Raw genomic sequence first — 17,649 nt, 5'->3', positions numbered from 1 at the left:
AACTTTGGTATCTCACATTATTTTTTAGAGAAAGAAAACTTCAGTGGATTAAAATAAGGCCATCTTATATTTCTCTATTTTCTTCTTAATAATTCTTCTTTCTATCCTTCCTTAGATCCTTGAATTCCTCTCCAATCTTCCTATTTTTCATCTTCCAAGATTTCTTTATTGTCTTCTTTATTGTCTCTTTTATCATTACTCAGGCTAAATAAGTGGTTGTAAAAAACAGGACACCAACTATTAATTTTTCCCTTTCACAAATCCAATCAGGCCCCTTAAAACCACAAGGGAAATGAACCACTTATCTTACCTTATGTCAATGCCACTTAATTTTAACACCCAGGAATAAAAATCATGCAAAAGGTTGTGATTCAATGAATCAGAATGAAATTTACAACCTCTCCAGTTTAAAGCTGGCTGGGGCTTCCTTCTGAGATTCACAAATGGGGGCAGTGTTGCATCATGCATGGAAGCTGAAAATCCATTTGCCAGGCTCTGTCATTTCCACTGTTCACTCTCACACTGTTCCCATCCCTCTTTAACAAACCACCGAGCACCATCAGACAGCCACACAGTGCCCCCAGCTGGGTTGATGGATGCTTGTTGGACACCAGGTCCTGATGGATGCATCAAGATTGAGAAATCACACCTTTATCCTGTGCTTCCTCCAAGCTTAAAGCAAGAATAAATTACGAACAATATCAGTGAGCCTTTTCTTCTCTCATATTTGTCAGGTTACCAAGATAAATCAGCTTCTATTAATTTTCTCATAGCTAAATAAACAAAGCCTAATTCAGCCTGCTGGTTTAGTTCTTCATGTGTACACGTGTTTACATGTATATGTAACATGAGTATGTATGTATATAACAAGCATATATATTATATATACACACATACATATGTAACTCAAATATATATTTATATACTTAATGGAGTAAAGCATTAAGACTTTTAGGAAATTCTGTGTATTTGTATGTATGCTATAATTCTATGTGCAATCTCTGCATAGCACCTTTTTAAAAAAAATTCATTCATTCAAAATGTTTTTTAAGAATCTACCATGATTACCAAGATCCTCATATTGTGTTCTCTCCTTTATGAAACCCTTACAATGAGAGGCTGTGTGACCTAAGTGTTATATTTTAATTCTGCAGGTGTTTTAGAGTGAGTGGAAAAAACTCCAGCACAGTTGATGGGGATTTCCTTTGTAATATGCATGGAAGCTTTAATTAATGCTTGGGGAGACAGACATACTTCAATAATTTTGCTCCACTCTTGTTACTTCTCTAACTTACTACCACTTTGGTAGAAGGAAATCCCAACCTAAACCTCAAGGCCAGTGACCACATTTTGGCAGTGCCAGTTCACACAAAGAAGTGTGAAATCTTTCTCCAAGTTAATTTGTTATGTGCTGCATATGTGTCTGATATATTTATCTCAAAAAATAGATTTTATAATTTTAAATTCATTTTTTAGTTTTCCACAATTATACTTGTTTTCAGTCCTTATGGAACCTAGCCAGCAATATTATTTGTTTCACTATTGTTCTTTACTTGATTCTCTCCTTAGATTAGTTTTAGGGTGTTCAATGTAAGTCATTCAGCAAACATGGATTAAAGATTTAACTATGCAGCATGCTGAGGGAAGGAGGGAGAAAGGTGTACTCGAGAATTTACTTGCTTCCAGGCATAAATGAATAATGACAAAACCAATACTATATAGCACTCTAATTCTGGACAAGTCACTTAACCCTAATTGCCTAGCCTTTATCACTCTTCTAATCTATACTTAGTATCTATTCTAAGAAAGAAGGTAAAAGTTAAAAAAAAAAAACAAGTAATATATAGCAGTGCCAATCCAGTTCAATAATCATTCACTGTTGTTTTTGTCATTGATCTTTTCTTGGTAAAGATACAGCAGCACCTTTTGCCATTTCCTTCTTTAGATCATTTTTACAAATGAGAAAACTGATGCAAATAGGGTTAAGTGACTTGCCTAAGGTCACACAGCTAGTAAGGTTTTAAGGTCAGATTTGTCCTCATGTCTTCTTGACTCCAGATCTAGCATTTTCCATTGTGCCACTTAGCTAACCCATCAATAATCATTGATTATTTGCCCATTACATAACTTATTGTATAACAAGCAGAACTAGGCAATAGAGGTAGAAAGACATCAATGAAAATACTGTAGTCCTTTCCTTCAATGACCTTATGTTCTACTGTCCATAAGCCACAGAAGTCATTGCTTGCTGGATAATAGCCAAACTCTTTCACATGGCCTTCTCTATTTGACTCCAATCCACCCTTTTCCCCATCTCCAGCTACTTCTTTTCAAACATCTCATACCCCTAGCAAAGTGAGCTATTTCCTATGCCCTGAGAATATGCCCAATGCTGTCTTGTCTTTACTCACAGAATCATAGATAAATAGATTTAGGGCCAAAGGGAATATTAAAGATCATCTAGTCTAATTCCCTTCATTACAGATGAAAGAACAGATCCAGAGAGGGGAAGTAAATTGCCCATGGTGCCCATACATGCTGGTTATAAGTAGTAGAGCTGGTTGTTGAACTTGAGTCCTCTGACTGCAAATCAAGGTCTTTTAATTTTGTATGAAGACTTGGTAAACTTAGAGTTAAAAAGAGAGCAAATATCAGTGAGTAATCCATGGGTGGAGTCTTTGTTTGGCTTTGGCTGAGGTTTTGGTCATTTCTCCTCCTTTGCATTTTGACTGTGCACCAATGCAGTAATGAGGAACCAGAGTAGAAGAGAGCTAAGTGAGACGTCACACTGACAGAAAGAGACCCCAGTGATGAGAAGTTGGAACCACATAAAATAACTTGACACAGGCTAAGTTTGTAACCGGGTGACTGACTTTTCTCTCAGTTTTATCATTGTGGTATAGAATCTTTTCTCTCTTTCTGAGAAAATACAACAGAAATAAAGTTGATAAAAACAAATACTATGAACTAAAGACTCCAGAAGTGGCTGCATTATTGCATTGTACCTGATGATGGGAAAGTCCAATAGTCCTGCTACTTACTCCATTCAACAACCAGGGCAGGTCAAAGCATAGAAGAATTTTGAGGACTCTCCCCTATTCCTTAATCTTGTTTATAATGTAAAACATATGATCTACATTTTAAGATATGTTAATATCAGAATTATATGTTTTCCAATTTGGGAGGGACCTCAGAACACACCCAACCATGAATCCTCTCAACAACATACCTGACAAATAGTCCATTCAACCTTTGCTTGGAAACCTCAAGTCAAGGCTATCCACTCTCCTCAGGCAACTGACTCTGCCTCCAGATAACTCTAATAATTGCTAAAACTTTTTTTAAAATTTCTAATTGCCAAAAATCACTCTTTTAGCCACCTTGACACAGAATGTATTTAAATTTCTTTTCCACATTTCAACATTTCCACATTCTTTTCCACATATCAACATTTTTCTATACTTTAAAGTTTGCAAAGCAAATTTTAAATGTTTTCTCAGTGCTTATCATAATAACTAGAAAATAGTAATGTTCAAAAAAGTTTAATAATTAATATTTACAATAATCCTGTGAAGTAGGTTTTTTTATCCCAACTTTAAAAAGGAGAAAAATTAGGTTGAGAGAAGCTGAGACTTAATCAGAGTCACACAACTAATAACTTTCTGAGGCACTCTACTCACTTCACCACCTTATTACCTTCTCAAAATTCTGAAATGATATGCTTTTTATTTTATTAATCCAGAAGTTACTTAGCATCTTAAGACAAGATTCCCTAATCTGGAATCCAAGAAGCTATTCTTTAAAAATAGTATAACTCCATTTCAATATAACTGATTAAAAAAATTCTATGTATTTTATGCATTTGTTCTGCGAGGGGATCCATAGTCTTCACTAGACTACTAAAGGAGACCATGACATAAAATAAAATTAAGAATCTCTGCTCTAAGTTATGGTTGAGTATCTGGATAGTTTTTTTTGTTACCATTTGTTTTTATTATATATATATACATATATAAAACAATATAATATGTAACATCCATATAATTTGGTATTATTATGGAATAAATTATAATAAATATACTTATCCAAGAGAAACAAATTTTCACATTAGCTATGTCCAAATATCTATGTTTCATTTTTTTCCCTCCCTCCTTCCCTCTTCCCCTCCCCAATAAGGTATTTAATTTAATATAGATTGTATATATACATATATATAATCATATAATACAAATTTCCTTGTTCATCATGTCTTGAAATAAGACAAGTGTTGCTTATACCAGAGAAAAATTAATGGAGGAAATAATATGAATAATATAAGTCCCTAGGAGTATCCTGGGATCCTTGCCTTGTTGATAATAGTTGTCATTCACATTACATTAAATGTATTATTGTTGTTGCTGTGTATAATGTTCTCCTGGTTCTGATATTTTGTTATTATCATATTTAAAAGCCTATAGATAGACAAAGGAATATTTTAAGTCCAAAGCTAATATTACAAAGTCTAGAGTTAATACCACAAAGTCCTTATAATATAGGTCATATAGTCCACACATAGTAGAATCCCTAAGGCCCTCATTCAGAGCCTATTCACTTTTATTTTAGACACAAGTTTAAGAAGCTTTATTTTCTGGTTCCCCAGAGGAAAGCAGAGTATTATCAATAAATTAGAAAGTTGATTGATAGAATGAGCTGTTAGAGGCAAACACAAACTTCCTCATGAAAGAAAAACTGATAATCTGACTGTAAAAAAAAGAGAAATCCAATAAAGAGAGACACACATTCAAAAGTCCAGTAGTCCCATTCAATGTAGGGACCTTTGAAGCCATTAATATAGTATTAATATAGTGTTCATTATCAAGTATATTTTGTTTCAAAAAACAGAAATATGTAATAACTTTTATTTTATTTTAAACATGTTTCACTGAGAACATTTGGTCACTTTGGAGACTAGCCTTGACCACTCTCACCTTCAATATTCTATTATAACAAAGAAAATGGTAAAATAAAAGTAGTCAAAACATCTGACGATGATGTTATGTGTAATACATCCAAAGTTCCCACCTCTAGACTATAATAAGGAAATAGCATTTTTAAGTATAGATAGAGAAAAGTTGTGCAAAGTAGGATGGATGGACGAAAGATTCTGGGAGCCTTGGAACTCTCCAGGTGAGACTCAAGGGTCTGAGTCTGTTGGTTGCTGCCACTGGAGCCATCTGGGGTGCCAACTTTTATGGGTAATATTAAACACTGAATTCACTGGGGTTTAGAGAAAGGGGAAAAGGAGAATGGCTTGGGCAAGGGATAAGAGACTAAGAGCAAATACCAATGCAGAATCACCTTTACAGCCACAAATACAGGACTTGGGAAAATGAGTAACTCCTATCTGGAGAAATGGCAGTTAAATGAGTTAAGCAGTGAGCCAGACTCCAGTCAGCTGGGGAATTACAATAAAGCCTTATATAATATAACTAAGATACTTCTAGGGTTAAGGCAAGAAGCAGGAAACAATAATTTATTAAAGTAAAGAAGATAGGGAGATGGGTAAACAGGGATTCCGTAACTGGGGTTAACTATGGACCAGAAACAAGGGAAATGGATCACTACACTAAAACCCTAACACTAACTAGATCCAAGCAGGATGGGGTCTCAGTCCTTGGGTCCTTGTCCCTCCATCAGTGATCTCAGATGTCCTAAGGTCCCAGATGAAAACCAGCCAGTAAATGCAAAAGGGTCTCCAACCAAGAGCTGTCCACACTTGGAAGTCCACCTTCCAAACTGCAAACCAAGCTCCAGGCCACACAGTAGATGGGATGGTCCTTGAGGAGTACGAAAACACCTGCTTCCTCTCTAGTGGCAGCAACCAACAGATTCAGACCCTTGAGTCTTACCTGCGGAGTTCCAAGGCTCCCAGAATATTCCACTCATCCATCCTGCTTTGTACAACTTTTCTCTATCTATACTTAAAAGTGCTATTTCCTTATTACAAGACCAAGAAAGGCAGATCTGTTTCCTTATCTATTCTCCATAATCAAGATTGGTCTTCATAGTTATTAGACCTCCTTTTACTATCATTTCTCTTTATATCATTTTGTTCCCCATGTTTGCTGTTCTTACTGTTTCTGCTTACTTCATTCTAAAGCAGTTATATCTTCCAAGGAATTATTCATATATGTTATTTTTTACCACAAAATAATATTTCATTACACTCATAAACCATATTTTTTACTGCCATTCCCCAAATAATGGATGGCTGCCTGGTGATATATTTTATAAAGAGTCCCATCAAAAATAATTAAAATTTTAAAATCTTCACACTTTAAGTGGGTATATTTCAGTTATTTGAAAAACTCTCCCATGTAGAACAACTCATTCTTTAGTCATGTTGAATAAATAAAATATTTATGTAGTATTAGGTAATGGGCAACATGGTGAAAAAAACATGACTAGAATTCTAGTCTAGAAACTACATTCTAATCTTAACAAGGCTACAAATTAGCTTCAGGAGTTGGCAATTTTCATTATCTTTCATAGTCTTTACTCATATCTAAAATGAAAGGATTTAAAGAGTTCTTTAGAATACCTTCTGAATCTAATCCAAAAGTATTGCCACTATATTACAATGCCTTTTCCTATCACAGAGAGAGGTTCTACATTCTTTTCTCCCTAGTTTGCAAACTTTTATTGTAATAGACTAGGATATTAGATTGATGGTTACATCTATTGATCTATTGATGAATGCCATTTAATAACTTTATCTTTTAACAGTGCATAGATGTCCTTTACATGAATTTTTTTAAATTCCCTGTTCATTTTTCATCCATGTTTTTTACCCTGGGTTTTTTTTCCTTATTCATTTTTCATCCACAGATTTTGAGTAGGGTTTTCCCCCCACAGTTCCACCCCATAATATTCTCCAAAATGTATTTCAATATCCCTCCATTAAAGTCCTGTAGTAACTCACTAAACCATTTCTTAAAACATGGAAAATTTTTAATCTAGATTTTTTGAGAGAGTACTCACTTGGCAAAAATCAATATCTGTGGCAGTGTTGTATAGTGGAAAGAGTAGTCTCAGTAGGTTTTTTTAATCTGTAAAATGAAAGAATTGGAATTATGAAATCTAGAAAGTCCTTTTCAAGCTCTAAGTCAATTATCTCTTTAAAGTTAGAATGTGGAGTAATTTTTTACACTTGCATTACCTCATCTACCCAATTTTCTCATTTTAATCCCATAAACCAGTTATGAAAATGATTCCTTAAACTATTCTCTTTAGGTAGGAATTTTAAAAAATTAAATCTTGCTCTAAAGAATCTTTTATAATGAAATACTTACAATGAGGAAAACCTCAATTATTCTCTCACATTTCAAAAAATATCCCAAATCATCACTTATACAGAATATAGTGTCCAAGTGATGATTTTAAAAAATAACAAAACTAATGCATATATAAGTGGTTTTGAGGAGAAATATTTAAATCAACATTTCTAGATTATGAACACAGAAGAAAAACAACTGCTTGAACACATGGGCTGTTGGGGATATTAGTGGGGATATAGACACTAAATGATAACTTTAGTCCAACTATCAATAATATGGAATTAGGTCTTGATCAATGATACGTGTAAAACCCAGTGGAATTGTGCATTGGCCAAGGGAGGTTTAGGGGGGATTGGGGAAGAGGGAAAGAACATGAAATATGTAACTAGGAGAAAATATTCAAAATAAAAAAATAATTTCAAAAAAACATTACTAGATTATGTATGAACTCAAAGTCTGATATTTTTGTAAACCACTGCTTCTATTATTATGAAATGTCTTTCTTGACAATGAATCATGGTTGTTAAATCCATAAAAATTCTAAATAATAGGAAATGAGAAAATTGCAATTGATGTTTTGAACATTTTCAGGTTTTTTTGTGTGCTTGTTTTTACTCTAAGACAGGAGAAAATTGACATTTTTATGTATGATCATGCCATAAATTTAATGCTCTTCATCTCGGTTTCAGCAGACTCCTGTTCTCTCAAATTTGGAAGGGAAAATATAGGATATCATTTTTTTCCTTCTCCCTTCAAAAATATGATGAAAAAGTTTATTCTTTTAATTTCTTTCCTTCTTTCTTTTTTAAATTTTTTCTTCAGCTCTGAAAATATTCCAGGATATACTGGCAAGGTTCATTTCCTAGGCACCCAGCCAGCAACTTGGGATATTCCCCCAGCAATCCCAGGTGTAGATTCAGCAGTTCGGCGGTAAGTACAAAGACTATTATTCAGTTTGTTCAGATACATTAGAGGTAAAATCCTAATTATGGCTATTTCATTAAAGAACAATTAAATACAAAAAAAATGAATTTGCTTTGGTTAAAAAAATGGAGGTGTCACATTTTTTTTCATGAAAAAGAATGGGCTCATTTTCACACTTCAAGGGACCAGTGTAAGCCCTTACCCACAAACATTTAAAAAATCAATATATATGGAAAGAAGGATGAACTTACTTTGTCTTAACTTGGACTCAACCTTGTTAGTTAGACTTGTAGTTCTGCACTGCAACACACACACCTACATTAACTGAATGCGTGTTGTTTCAAATCCATGTACATTTTTCACTTGTCTGTGAATCGTTTGTTTTTTTTCTGGGAATAATTACATTATTCCTCATAAAACAGAAATTCTATTGAAGATAATAACAATCTTTCAAATATCACATTTACAAATTGAAAAGAACAGCTGTTAGATGCTAGCTTACTGAAGGGCTCCTTCGTGTGAAGCTGCCAGTAAAGAAACAAACCGCTTTATTGCTCATTATAATTCAAATTTGAAAGCACTTGCTAGAAGCCCTGGTCTTGAAAATAAACTAATATATTGCTAAAAAAGTAAATTTGGGTCCCAAATGGATTCAGAATGAATCTTTTTGTAGATAAGTACAATGATGTTATCTAGAACATGCCATTACTTGGACCAGAGAGGATGCAAGAGAGTGCCATCGAATCATCAAAGGGCCTTTCTTTTAGTTATCAACAGACCTCTTTCCTTGGAAAACACAGAGCTTGCCATCGAGTTACTAGTGATTTTTGAAGCACTGTCTTCATATGATTATAAGGGAACAAATGTGAACATACTGCTGAGGCTTGTATATATAAACTAGTGACATTTTAGCAGTTGGTTCTAATTTGAATAGGGTAAAGAAACTATGAAACTTCAAATTGTAGTGGATACTAAAAATGTGACCAAGACCCAAAGCAAGATTATGTATGGATATTGGCCTGCAGTGACTCATCAATAATTAATTAAAAAAAGAAAAAAGAAAGATGCTCTGTTGAAAGTTTGACGGTTTGCTTTAAATTCACCATAATGCAAAATCACTCAAAATTATGTCTGCCTACTTGCAGGTCTGACTATCTGCCTGATTGTCTATGTCTTTATCTATCTATCTATCTATCTATCTATCTATCTATCTATCTATCCATCCATCCATCCACTCACTTCTCTCTATTCATCTACTCATCATTTCTCTATCATCTCTTTATTGACTCATCTATCATTTATCTTCTTGGGAGGTGGTAGGTTCTATACTGGAGTTTTTTAATCCAAGGCTGAGTGATCACTTGTTAAGTAACCTATATAAGGGATTATTTTTAAGTTGTATTCTGGACTAGATGACTACTAATGTCTCTTTTAACTTAAAATGTCAATTCTTTTGTCCATAAGCATTCTATTTTTTTTAAACCCTTACCTTCTATCTTAGAATGGATTTCAGTTCAAAGTAGAACAGCAGTAAGGGCTGGGCATTAGGGATTAAGCAACTTTCCCAGGGTCAGAACAGCTGGGGTGTGTCTAAGGTCAGATCTGAAATCAGGACCTCCTGTCTTTAGGGATTGGTCTCTATCCACTGAGCCACCTACCTACTCCTCAGAAGCATTCTTTTTGAAGGAGGTGTGGAGAATGATGCCCTCACCTTCTTTATCCCTTACTATGACTGAATGGATGTATTTTCTCCCTTGATTGCATTAAGAGGCTAATCCATCTAATGTGGAAAGGGGCATCCATCTTTAAGATGGAAAGTACCAATTAAGAACTTATCACAAATAAGTCCAGGTAAGGTCTCTGACAGAGTACCCATCAAAAGACCTTTCTTCTTGGAACTATCTTCTTGACCACATTTTCCTAGACAGCACAGCTCAGAAAATCATGGTAAAGCCATATTTCATTTTATTTATCCTTTTCCTGCTTGAGGGACCCATACCACTATCTTCTTTTCTTTATAAATAGAGGAAAGTGGACAGCTAAACCACATTAATAACTTTTTACTTAAATATTTAAATGACTTATTAATAATATTTCATGAGTCCCTGTGTTTTTGGCATGGCATTAAGTGTTCCATGATATTAGATAAAGAAGAGCAAGGTTCCTGCTGTCTAAGGGGCCCCATTATCTCTTCATCATTTTGGTTCAGAAGAATTGAAAGTGTACCCAAACTTAGATAAACCAGTGCTTTTCCTGTTATGACAAAATTGAGATGATAGAGAATAAGAGGCAAAGGCAAAAACCTAACACAACAAAGGTCTTTGGTTTTATGGGTTTGAACTCTGTCAGTTTGCTCTAAAGCCAAGTCTTCAAATGCCATCCATGCCCACAAGGTTCAACTCTGTTTTTGTAAACTTTACTTAAAGGTGAATCAACCTGCAGACAACATAATTTAGGCATAATCTTTGAAAATTAAGTAAAATTGAATATTTTATTTACTTAATGTGAGAAAGAAAAGAAGACAAAATCAGTATTAGAACCACTCTTCAACCTATAGTTTTTGTTTGTTCTCAAAAAGAGAAAAATTTACTGGCATGAGCTTGGCTTGCTTGAGAATCTATCTTGTGCCACTGGAAATTTAATAAGTCTAATAAAAATATTCAGTGGTTTTGAGTCACTACTGTAAATCTTCATGGCAGAAGCTCAAGATGATTAGTCTTTGTCATCAGCGCAATAACCTCATGGCAGCATGAGAATCAGACATTCCAAATCTATGAGGCACATTGGCTCTGATTCATTGAATTATGTACAAAAATAGAGAAAGTCCTATGTCTTCTTCAGACCATATCTGCAGTATTGCATTCAGTCATGAGTGTTAAAATGAAAGACATTGAAAAGCCTGAGTATCCTCAAAAGAGAGTGACAGCAAAAGGGTAGAACTGGAGATCATCCTATATGGACTGGTTAAAGGAACTGAGAATCTTTTGCTTGAAAAAGCAAAGAAAGTTGCAAAGAAGCAGATTTCCATCGACATAAGGAAAAATTTCCTAACAATTTATAACTCACAAAACCCTGTTCTGACTCCATAATCTTAAAATCTAACATTCAATATTGAATTGAAACTCTACTACTTTCATTTTTCCCTCTGGGTAATTTGTCTTGAACCAATGTTTCATTTTTACTATGTCTTCCATTTTTCTCTCTTTCATCTTTTTCTCTCCATCATTCCTCTCTTGGTCCCAATTTCCATTTTTCACAGTCTTGACCCTATATTTTATCAGTTAAATTGTACACTGTCATCCTCTCTTATATCCCCAGTCCTCTAAACCTACCATTATTTATGCCCTGCCATCAACATTGGATAACCTCTGTTTGCTTTGCTTCCACTCTGAGTATGGTTCGCCATTGGAATGCCATTACATTGTACAGACTGGGTCCATTACAAATATACTTTTCTTAACTAGAAAGGCAGTATGATATGATGGATAAAGAGTCAGCCTGGAAGTTAGGAAGGCCTAGTTTCCAACCTGGCCTCTGACGTATGCTAACTATGGTCATAGGGAAGTCATTTAATGTTTGCACCAGCTTTTGAGAAAGATAATTCCTTAATAAACTAATCCCTCAGTTATGCTCTTTATCTAATCTCCTTTGAATTTCTCCAAGCTCTTGACTCAGGAATCATTTTTTCTAGGTCATCTTCGATCTTTCTTTTTCTATTTTCTTCCTTACCATCTACAAATATAGGCAGGTTTCCCACAATTATAAAAATATCTACCATCACTCTACTGAAAATATTCTCTCCATGGTTTCCAAAAACTTGTTATTCAGTTACTTAGTTGTATCTAATTCTTCAAGATCCCAAGTACCATGCTGTCCATAAAAGTTTCTTGGCAAAGATATTCAAACGGTTTGCCATCTACTTCTTCAGTGGATTCAGATAAACAAAGGTCAAAAGACTTGCTCCAGTTTGCACAGCTAATAAATGTAAGAGGCTGGACTAGAGCTCTCCTTCCTGTCTCCAGCCCCAGTATTCTGTTCACTGAGTTATCTAGCTGCCCTTCCCAAAGAACTATTAACTATTAAATTCTTGACTATTTAATTTGGGGATATGGACTAATCTCTTCTGCATATTTTCTTTACTCTTGGCTTTTATAACACTGCTTTTTTTTCCTCTTTAAATTGCCTTCTCTTCACTTATCTGTCTACATATTATATCATCCAGGTAAGTAATCTATCTGAAGTAAGTAAGCTGTCTGAAGGCAAGAGTTTTTCTTTTGGTGGTTGTTTTATAATCCCATATATTTGACTAGAAAGCATTAATAAGTATTTGTTGAGTTGGATTGGACCCTAAAGATATCAATGACAAGGCTAGTATAGGACCCAACTGCCCAAGCTGTCCACTCTCCATTTTATAACTGATAACATCTACTTCCTGATTTCTTTCAGTGAGCTTGTTGAAAAATAGTGGTGTTTTACAGAAATATAATACTTAATGAACTATGAAAATACAGTTTAACAGAGAAAATCATCTTGCTTACACTAGATTAGAGTTTTCTAATTAAGAAACAAAGTGTACTGAATTTAACCAGTTGCTACTTTTCTTTGATGCAGGAGACAGTTTAACTTTGAACTTTGACCTTCAAGAGTCAATTTTACCTGACTTTTTTTTTTTTAAATTTTTTTAATTGGAGATTTTTTTTTAAACCCTTGTACTTCGGTGTATTGTCTCATAGGTGGAAGATTGGTAAGGGTGGGCAATGGGGGTCAAGTGACTTGCCCAGGGTCACACAGCTGGGAAGTGGCTGAGGCCGGGTTTGAACCTAGGACCTCCTGTCTCTAGGCCTGACTCTCACTCCACTGAGCTACCCAGCTGCCCCCAATTTTACCTGACTTTTACTAAATAGCTCGATTTTATTTCTTTGAACAGGTCATTCAGTGGTTTTTATTTTGAGTTTTTTGTTCATTTTTTAAAAAATCCCTTACCTTTTGACTTAGAATTAATACTAAGTAAGAGGCAGAAAAATGATAAGGAATAGGTAATTGGGGTTAAGTGACTTGTCCAGGGTCACACAGCTAAGAAAGCATCTGAAGCCAATTTGAAGCCAAAACCACGTGTGTTCAGGCCTGGCTCTTTGTCTGTTGAGCCACCTAGCTACTTTTTGTTCATTTTTTTAAAAAAATGTATATCTAAGGTTTAAGCCAACCTGTGGCATGTAGAACACATGAACATAATTGAACTAACTTCCTCCTAATTATCTGTTCAGCTTGCTACATTTTTACTTTTTTCTACGAAGTTATACTTATAGATATTTGCAATTTTTTTGTCAAATAAGATTTCACTGCTGCTCCATTTTCTTTTTATTTATCTCTTCTTAATTTCCTAATGATTTCCATTCAGTGGATGTTCCAAAATTTTTCATGCCATTCCAGTTCTTTTCTCATTTCTATCTCCTTGGCATTCAGTTTCTAATGTTACTTTATACTTTATCAAATCCAATTCTACAAGGATTTATTAAGTGCCCATTCTGCCTTTCTGGTAGACTTTAGGGATGAAGGCAAAAATGAAAACAAGTCCCTACCCTCAAGGAACTTATAGTCTACTGGGAATAGGAGGATATATATATATATATATATATATATATGTGTGTGTGTGTGTGTGTGTGTGTGTGTGTGTGTGTATAATATGATGGCTCTAATAATAGGAAGACTTTGTACAGGAGATAGCACTTTAGCAAGGCCTTGAAGCATGCTAAGTAATTCAGACTTTCTTTCCAGACTTTTTATAGAATGCATACATTTATGGAATACATTTATAGAATACATACATACTATTTTCAAAGCACTATGCTAAACCCTGAGGGTTACAAATAAAGGAAGACAGTCCCTTCTGTAAAGGAGCTCACATTTTGATGGGGGAAAATAACACACATGAAAAGTTTCAGCTGCAAGTCAGATGGAGAGATCCCATGGGCCTGAGAGGGCATCAACAAAGTAGAAGTTAATGCCTCTTCTTTAAGGTCATTTCTACTGATAAAACCATGTCATCTTCTAATGTTGCACCATTTGACAATGCCAAGGATTTTGATGGGAAGAACTTAGATTTGTTCCTCATAGACACCATTCCATCTTTTATCTCTCTGCCTTAGAACAGGCTATCAACTATATCTAGAATGTATTTCCTCCTCATTCCTACCTTGAAAAAGTCCAAGTTTTCTTCAGATATTGACTCAACTACCACATATGCCCTCTCAACTATTTTGTATTCATTTTATTTAGAATTTTTATTTACTTCTATGTGTATATGCTATCTACCCTGACAGAATATAAGCTCCTTAAGGACATGGGCTGCTTTATTTTTATCTGTATATTCCCAACACCCAGCACAGTTCCTAGCATTTAGTAGTCAATTAGTAAACGTTTGGTGATTTTTGAACAGGTAAAGGTGAGTGGCGAGAGCCTTCAGAGCATGGAATACAAAAGCATGGAGACAAGAGATGCAATATTGTGCATGAGATCAGCAAGTAGGGTGTACCAGAGGAGAAATGTATATATAATTATCCTAAAAAGATCAGATATAATTAGACAGAAAGTCTTTAAATACCAGTCAGAGGATTTTGTATTTTATCTTGGAGACACTAGGTATCAACTGAGGATTTTAGATCAAGGAAGTGATATTGTTAGTCCTGGGCCTTAGTGATATCCAATTGGCAACTAAGTGAAGGATTAATTGGAAAGAAGAAGTCTAGATTCATGGAAACTAAATGAGTTCTTATAATAATATCTAGACAGGAGTTGATGAGGTCCAGATTAGGGAGATGGCCATTTGAATGGACCAAAAGGGACAGATCTGAGATAGGTTGGCAAGGTGGAACTTATTAGATAAAATAGGATGTGAATGAGAATGAGTTGAGTACTGACTCCAAGGTTTCAAACAGAAGTGACTGTATGATAGTCCTCTTATCAAAAACAGGGTGTTAGGAAGAGGGGTAAGACTAGGAGGAAAGATGAGTTCTGTTTTGGAGAAGGTGATTTTAAGAAAGATAAATAAATAGATAGAATAGGCAAAAGACAGGTAGAGAGACAGATAGACAAAAGGGCATACTGAGCAATTTATGAAATGCAACTATATGCCAGGGACTGTGCTAAGTCTTCTGGAAACAAATCATAAACAAAGAAGGCAGTTCCAAAAGCTTACATTTTATGACAGTAGTCAACATATAAAAGGAAGATGGGAAATTGACATATCTTGGGACATCCTAGTAGAGATGTGCAAGAGGGACATCGAGTTGGTGATAGAAAATTTCAAAAGAGAGATGGTAACTGGATATATAGATTTCAGCATCATCTTCATTGAGATGATAATTGGCCTCATGCGAGATGATGGGGTCACTTAGAGAGAATAGAGAGAGAGAGAGAGAGAGAGAGAGAGAGAGAGAGAGAGAGAGAGAGAGNTTAGAGAGAAGAGAGAGAGAGAGAGAGAGAGAGAGAGAGAGAGAGAGAGAGAGAGAGGAGAGAGCCAAGGAGAGAAAAAGCTTTTCAAGTAATTAAGAGCAGTTTCAGTTAAATGTTTGGATATAAAAACATGCTACAAGAAATCAAGTTTCTCTTTCCAGGTAGTCTTGGTCTATAAAATAGAAGGCCTTTTTTTACTGAAAGTGAGGGAGATAGGGATAGGCCTGAGTCTTGGAATAGTCACTCTGAGCAAAGTATGCCCATATTTTGAGGCTGCGATTTGGTCTATGTGGATGTCTCCTTCACCAAAGTCTACCGTAATGCCATAATTTAATACCCGACTATGACATTACTGTGGTCCAAAAGTCCATTACCCTACAGCCAGCCTACAGAGTTTCTCTGATCTTAAGATAGGATGTCCCTGTAATGATAGAACAATTGCTCCTCATTGAGTTCATACTCAAAGCAAAAGCCTTTCAAGATTGGCATGACATACCAAGGATTTCAACTCTTTGGTAAAGACTTAGAGAACTCAGGGTGAGCACCACACCTTGTTGAGACATGACTGCTTGGAGAATAAGAAAAGCAATTAGAATATTAACAAAGATGCAATGGAAACAAAGGAATTGGGCTTAAATTTGGCTTTACCCATAAATCCCCATGTGTCTTTGTACAAGTCCTTGACCTCAGTTTCCTTTTCTGTAAAATGAGGGAGTTGCTTTTTATTATTTCTAAATCTATGCCAGCTCAAAAATCTATAAGCTTATAAACCTATGATTTCCCCAAAGCTGAACTATCAAATGATTATTGTGCAGGCTCTATAAAAATTACTATTATTTAGGGAAAGGAAAAAAAAAGTAATAACTAAACCAAAGGAAACGCAGTCAAAGGAAGAAGACATTGCTATGGACAAAATGAAAAACTCCTAAATGGCACTTTTTAAGAATAGAAGTAACACTTGTTCTAGTTGGTATGAACAGTTGGCTGTCTGAAGACAGTGTGCCCTATCTACTGTGAGCTCCCAAGATTTCTTCTTGCTCTGTTATTCTGAACTGAATAGGTGGCTGAATCATTGCTCCTGAAGGGTGAATCACCTGGGTAGGATTCTCATCCATTGATTTGTACTTATAGGCAATTAATTGAAGCATAAAAATTAATATATTTTACATGATTTAATTGGAATGTCAATGTCAAAAAAGAAATGAGAAGCATATCTTTTAGTACCCAATAATTAATTCAATCTCTTCCTTCACATAAGTGCAATTATAGTGCATTTAAAATTTTTATTTTAAAAACTTATACTTCACTACATGGAAGGTAGTCTATAAAAATGATTATCTTTCAATATGTGGATGGATTTGTGGCCTCATCTGTGTGGATAATATTTTCTCCATTAGTACAGATTGGAAAACATCCACAGTTTCTCAATCAGACATATAGGTGGCAGAGCTCCGAGCCTGAAATCAGGAAGATTGTTGTTTGGTCATTTTAATTGTACCTGACTCTTCATGAACCTATATGAGATTTTCTTGGTAAAGATACTGGACTGTTTTGCTATTTTCTTGTCTGGCTCATTTTACAGGGACAAATAGAGTTAAATGACTTACCCAGGATCACTCTGCTGGTAAGTGTCTGAGGCCAGAATTGAACCTCTCTATCTACTGCACCACTTAGAAGAATAAGGAAAACTTGAGTTCAAATCCAGACACTTATTAGGTCACTGTATGACCCTGGACAAGTCACTTAACCTCTCTTTGCCTCAGTTACTTCAACTGTCAAGTGAGGATATAATAGCATCAATCTTAGATGGTTGTTTTGAGCATCAAATGAAATATTTTAAAAACATTTAGTTCAATGTCTTGTGCATAGTAGGTATTATTTATATGGTTATTCCCTTTCCCTTCTCTCTCCCCTTCCCTCATCCTATTCATATATATATATATATATATATATATAT

General features: G+C 35.0%; 1 protein-coding gene across 1 annotated transcript in view; it reads left to right on the top strand.

Moving 5' to 3' along the window:
* Positions 1 to 17,649, top strand: part of SPATA48 (spermatogenesis associated 48) — a 74,982-nt gene that overhangs the window by 55,095 nt on the left and 2,238 nt on the right. The window contains exon 8 of the mRNA XM_044656897.1: positions 8,139 to 8,246. Within this exon, the coding sequence (XP_044512832.1) occupies positions 8,139 to 8,246 (108 nt within the window). The remainder of the gene's footprint in view (positions 1 to 8,138; positions 8,247 to 17,649) is intronic.

The sequence above is a fragment of the Gracilinanus agilis genome, chromosome 1 (genome assembly GCF_016433145.1).
Source record: "Gracilinanus agilis isolate LMUSP501 chromosome 1, AgileGrace, whole genome shotgun sequence".
NCBI lineage: Eukaryota > Metazoa > Chordata > Mammalia > Didelphimorphia > Didelphidae > Gracilinanus > Gracilinanus agilis.
Note: the sequence above shows the minus strand (reverse complement) of the source record. Positions and strands in the feature narration are given on the sequence as shown.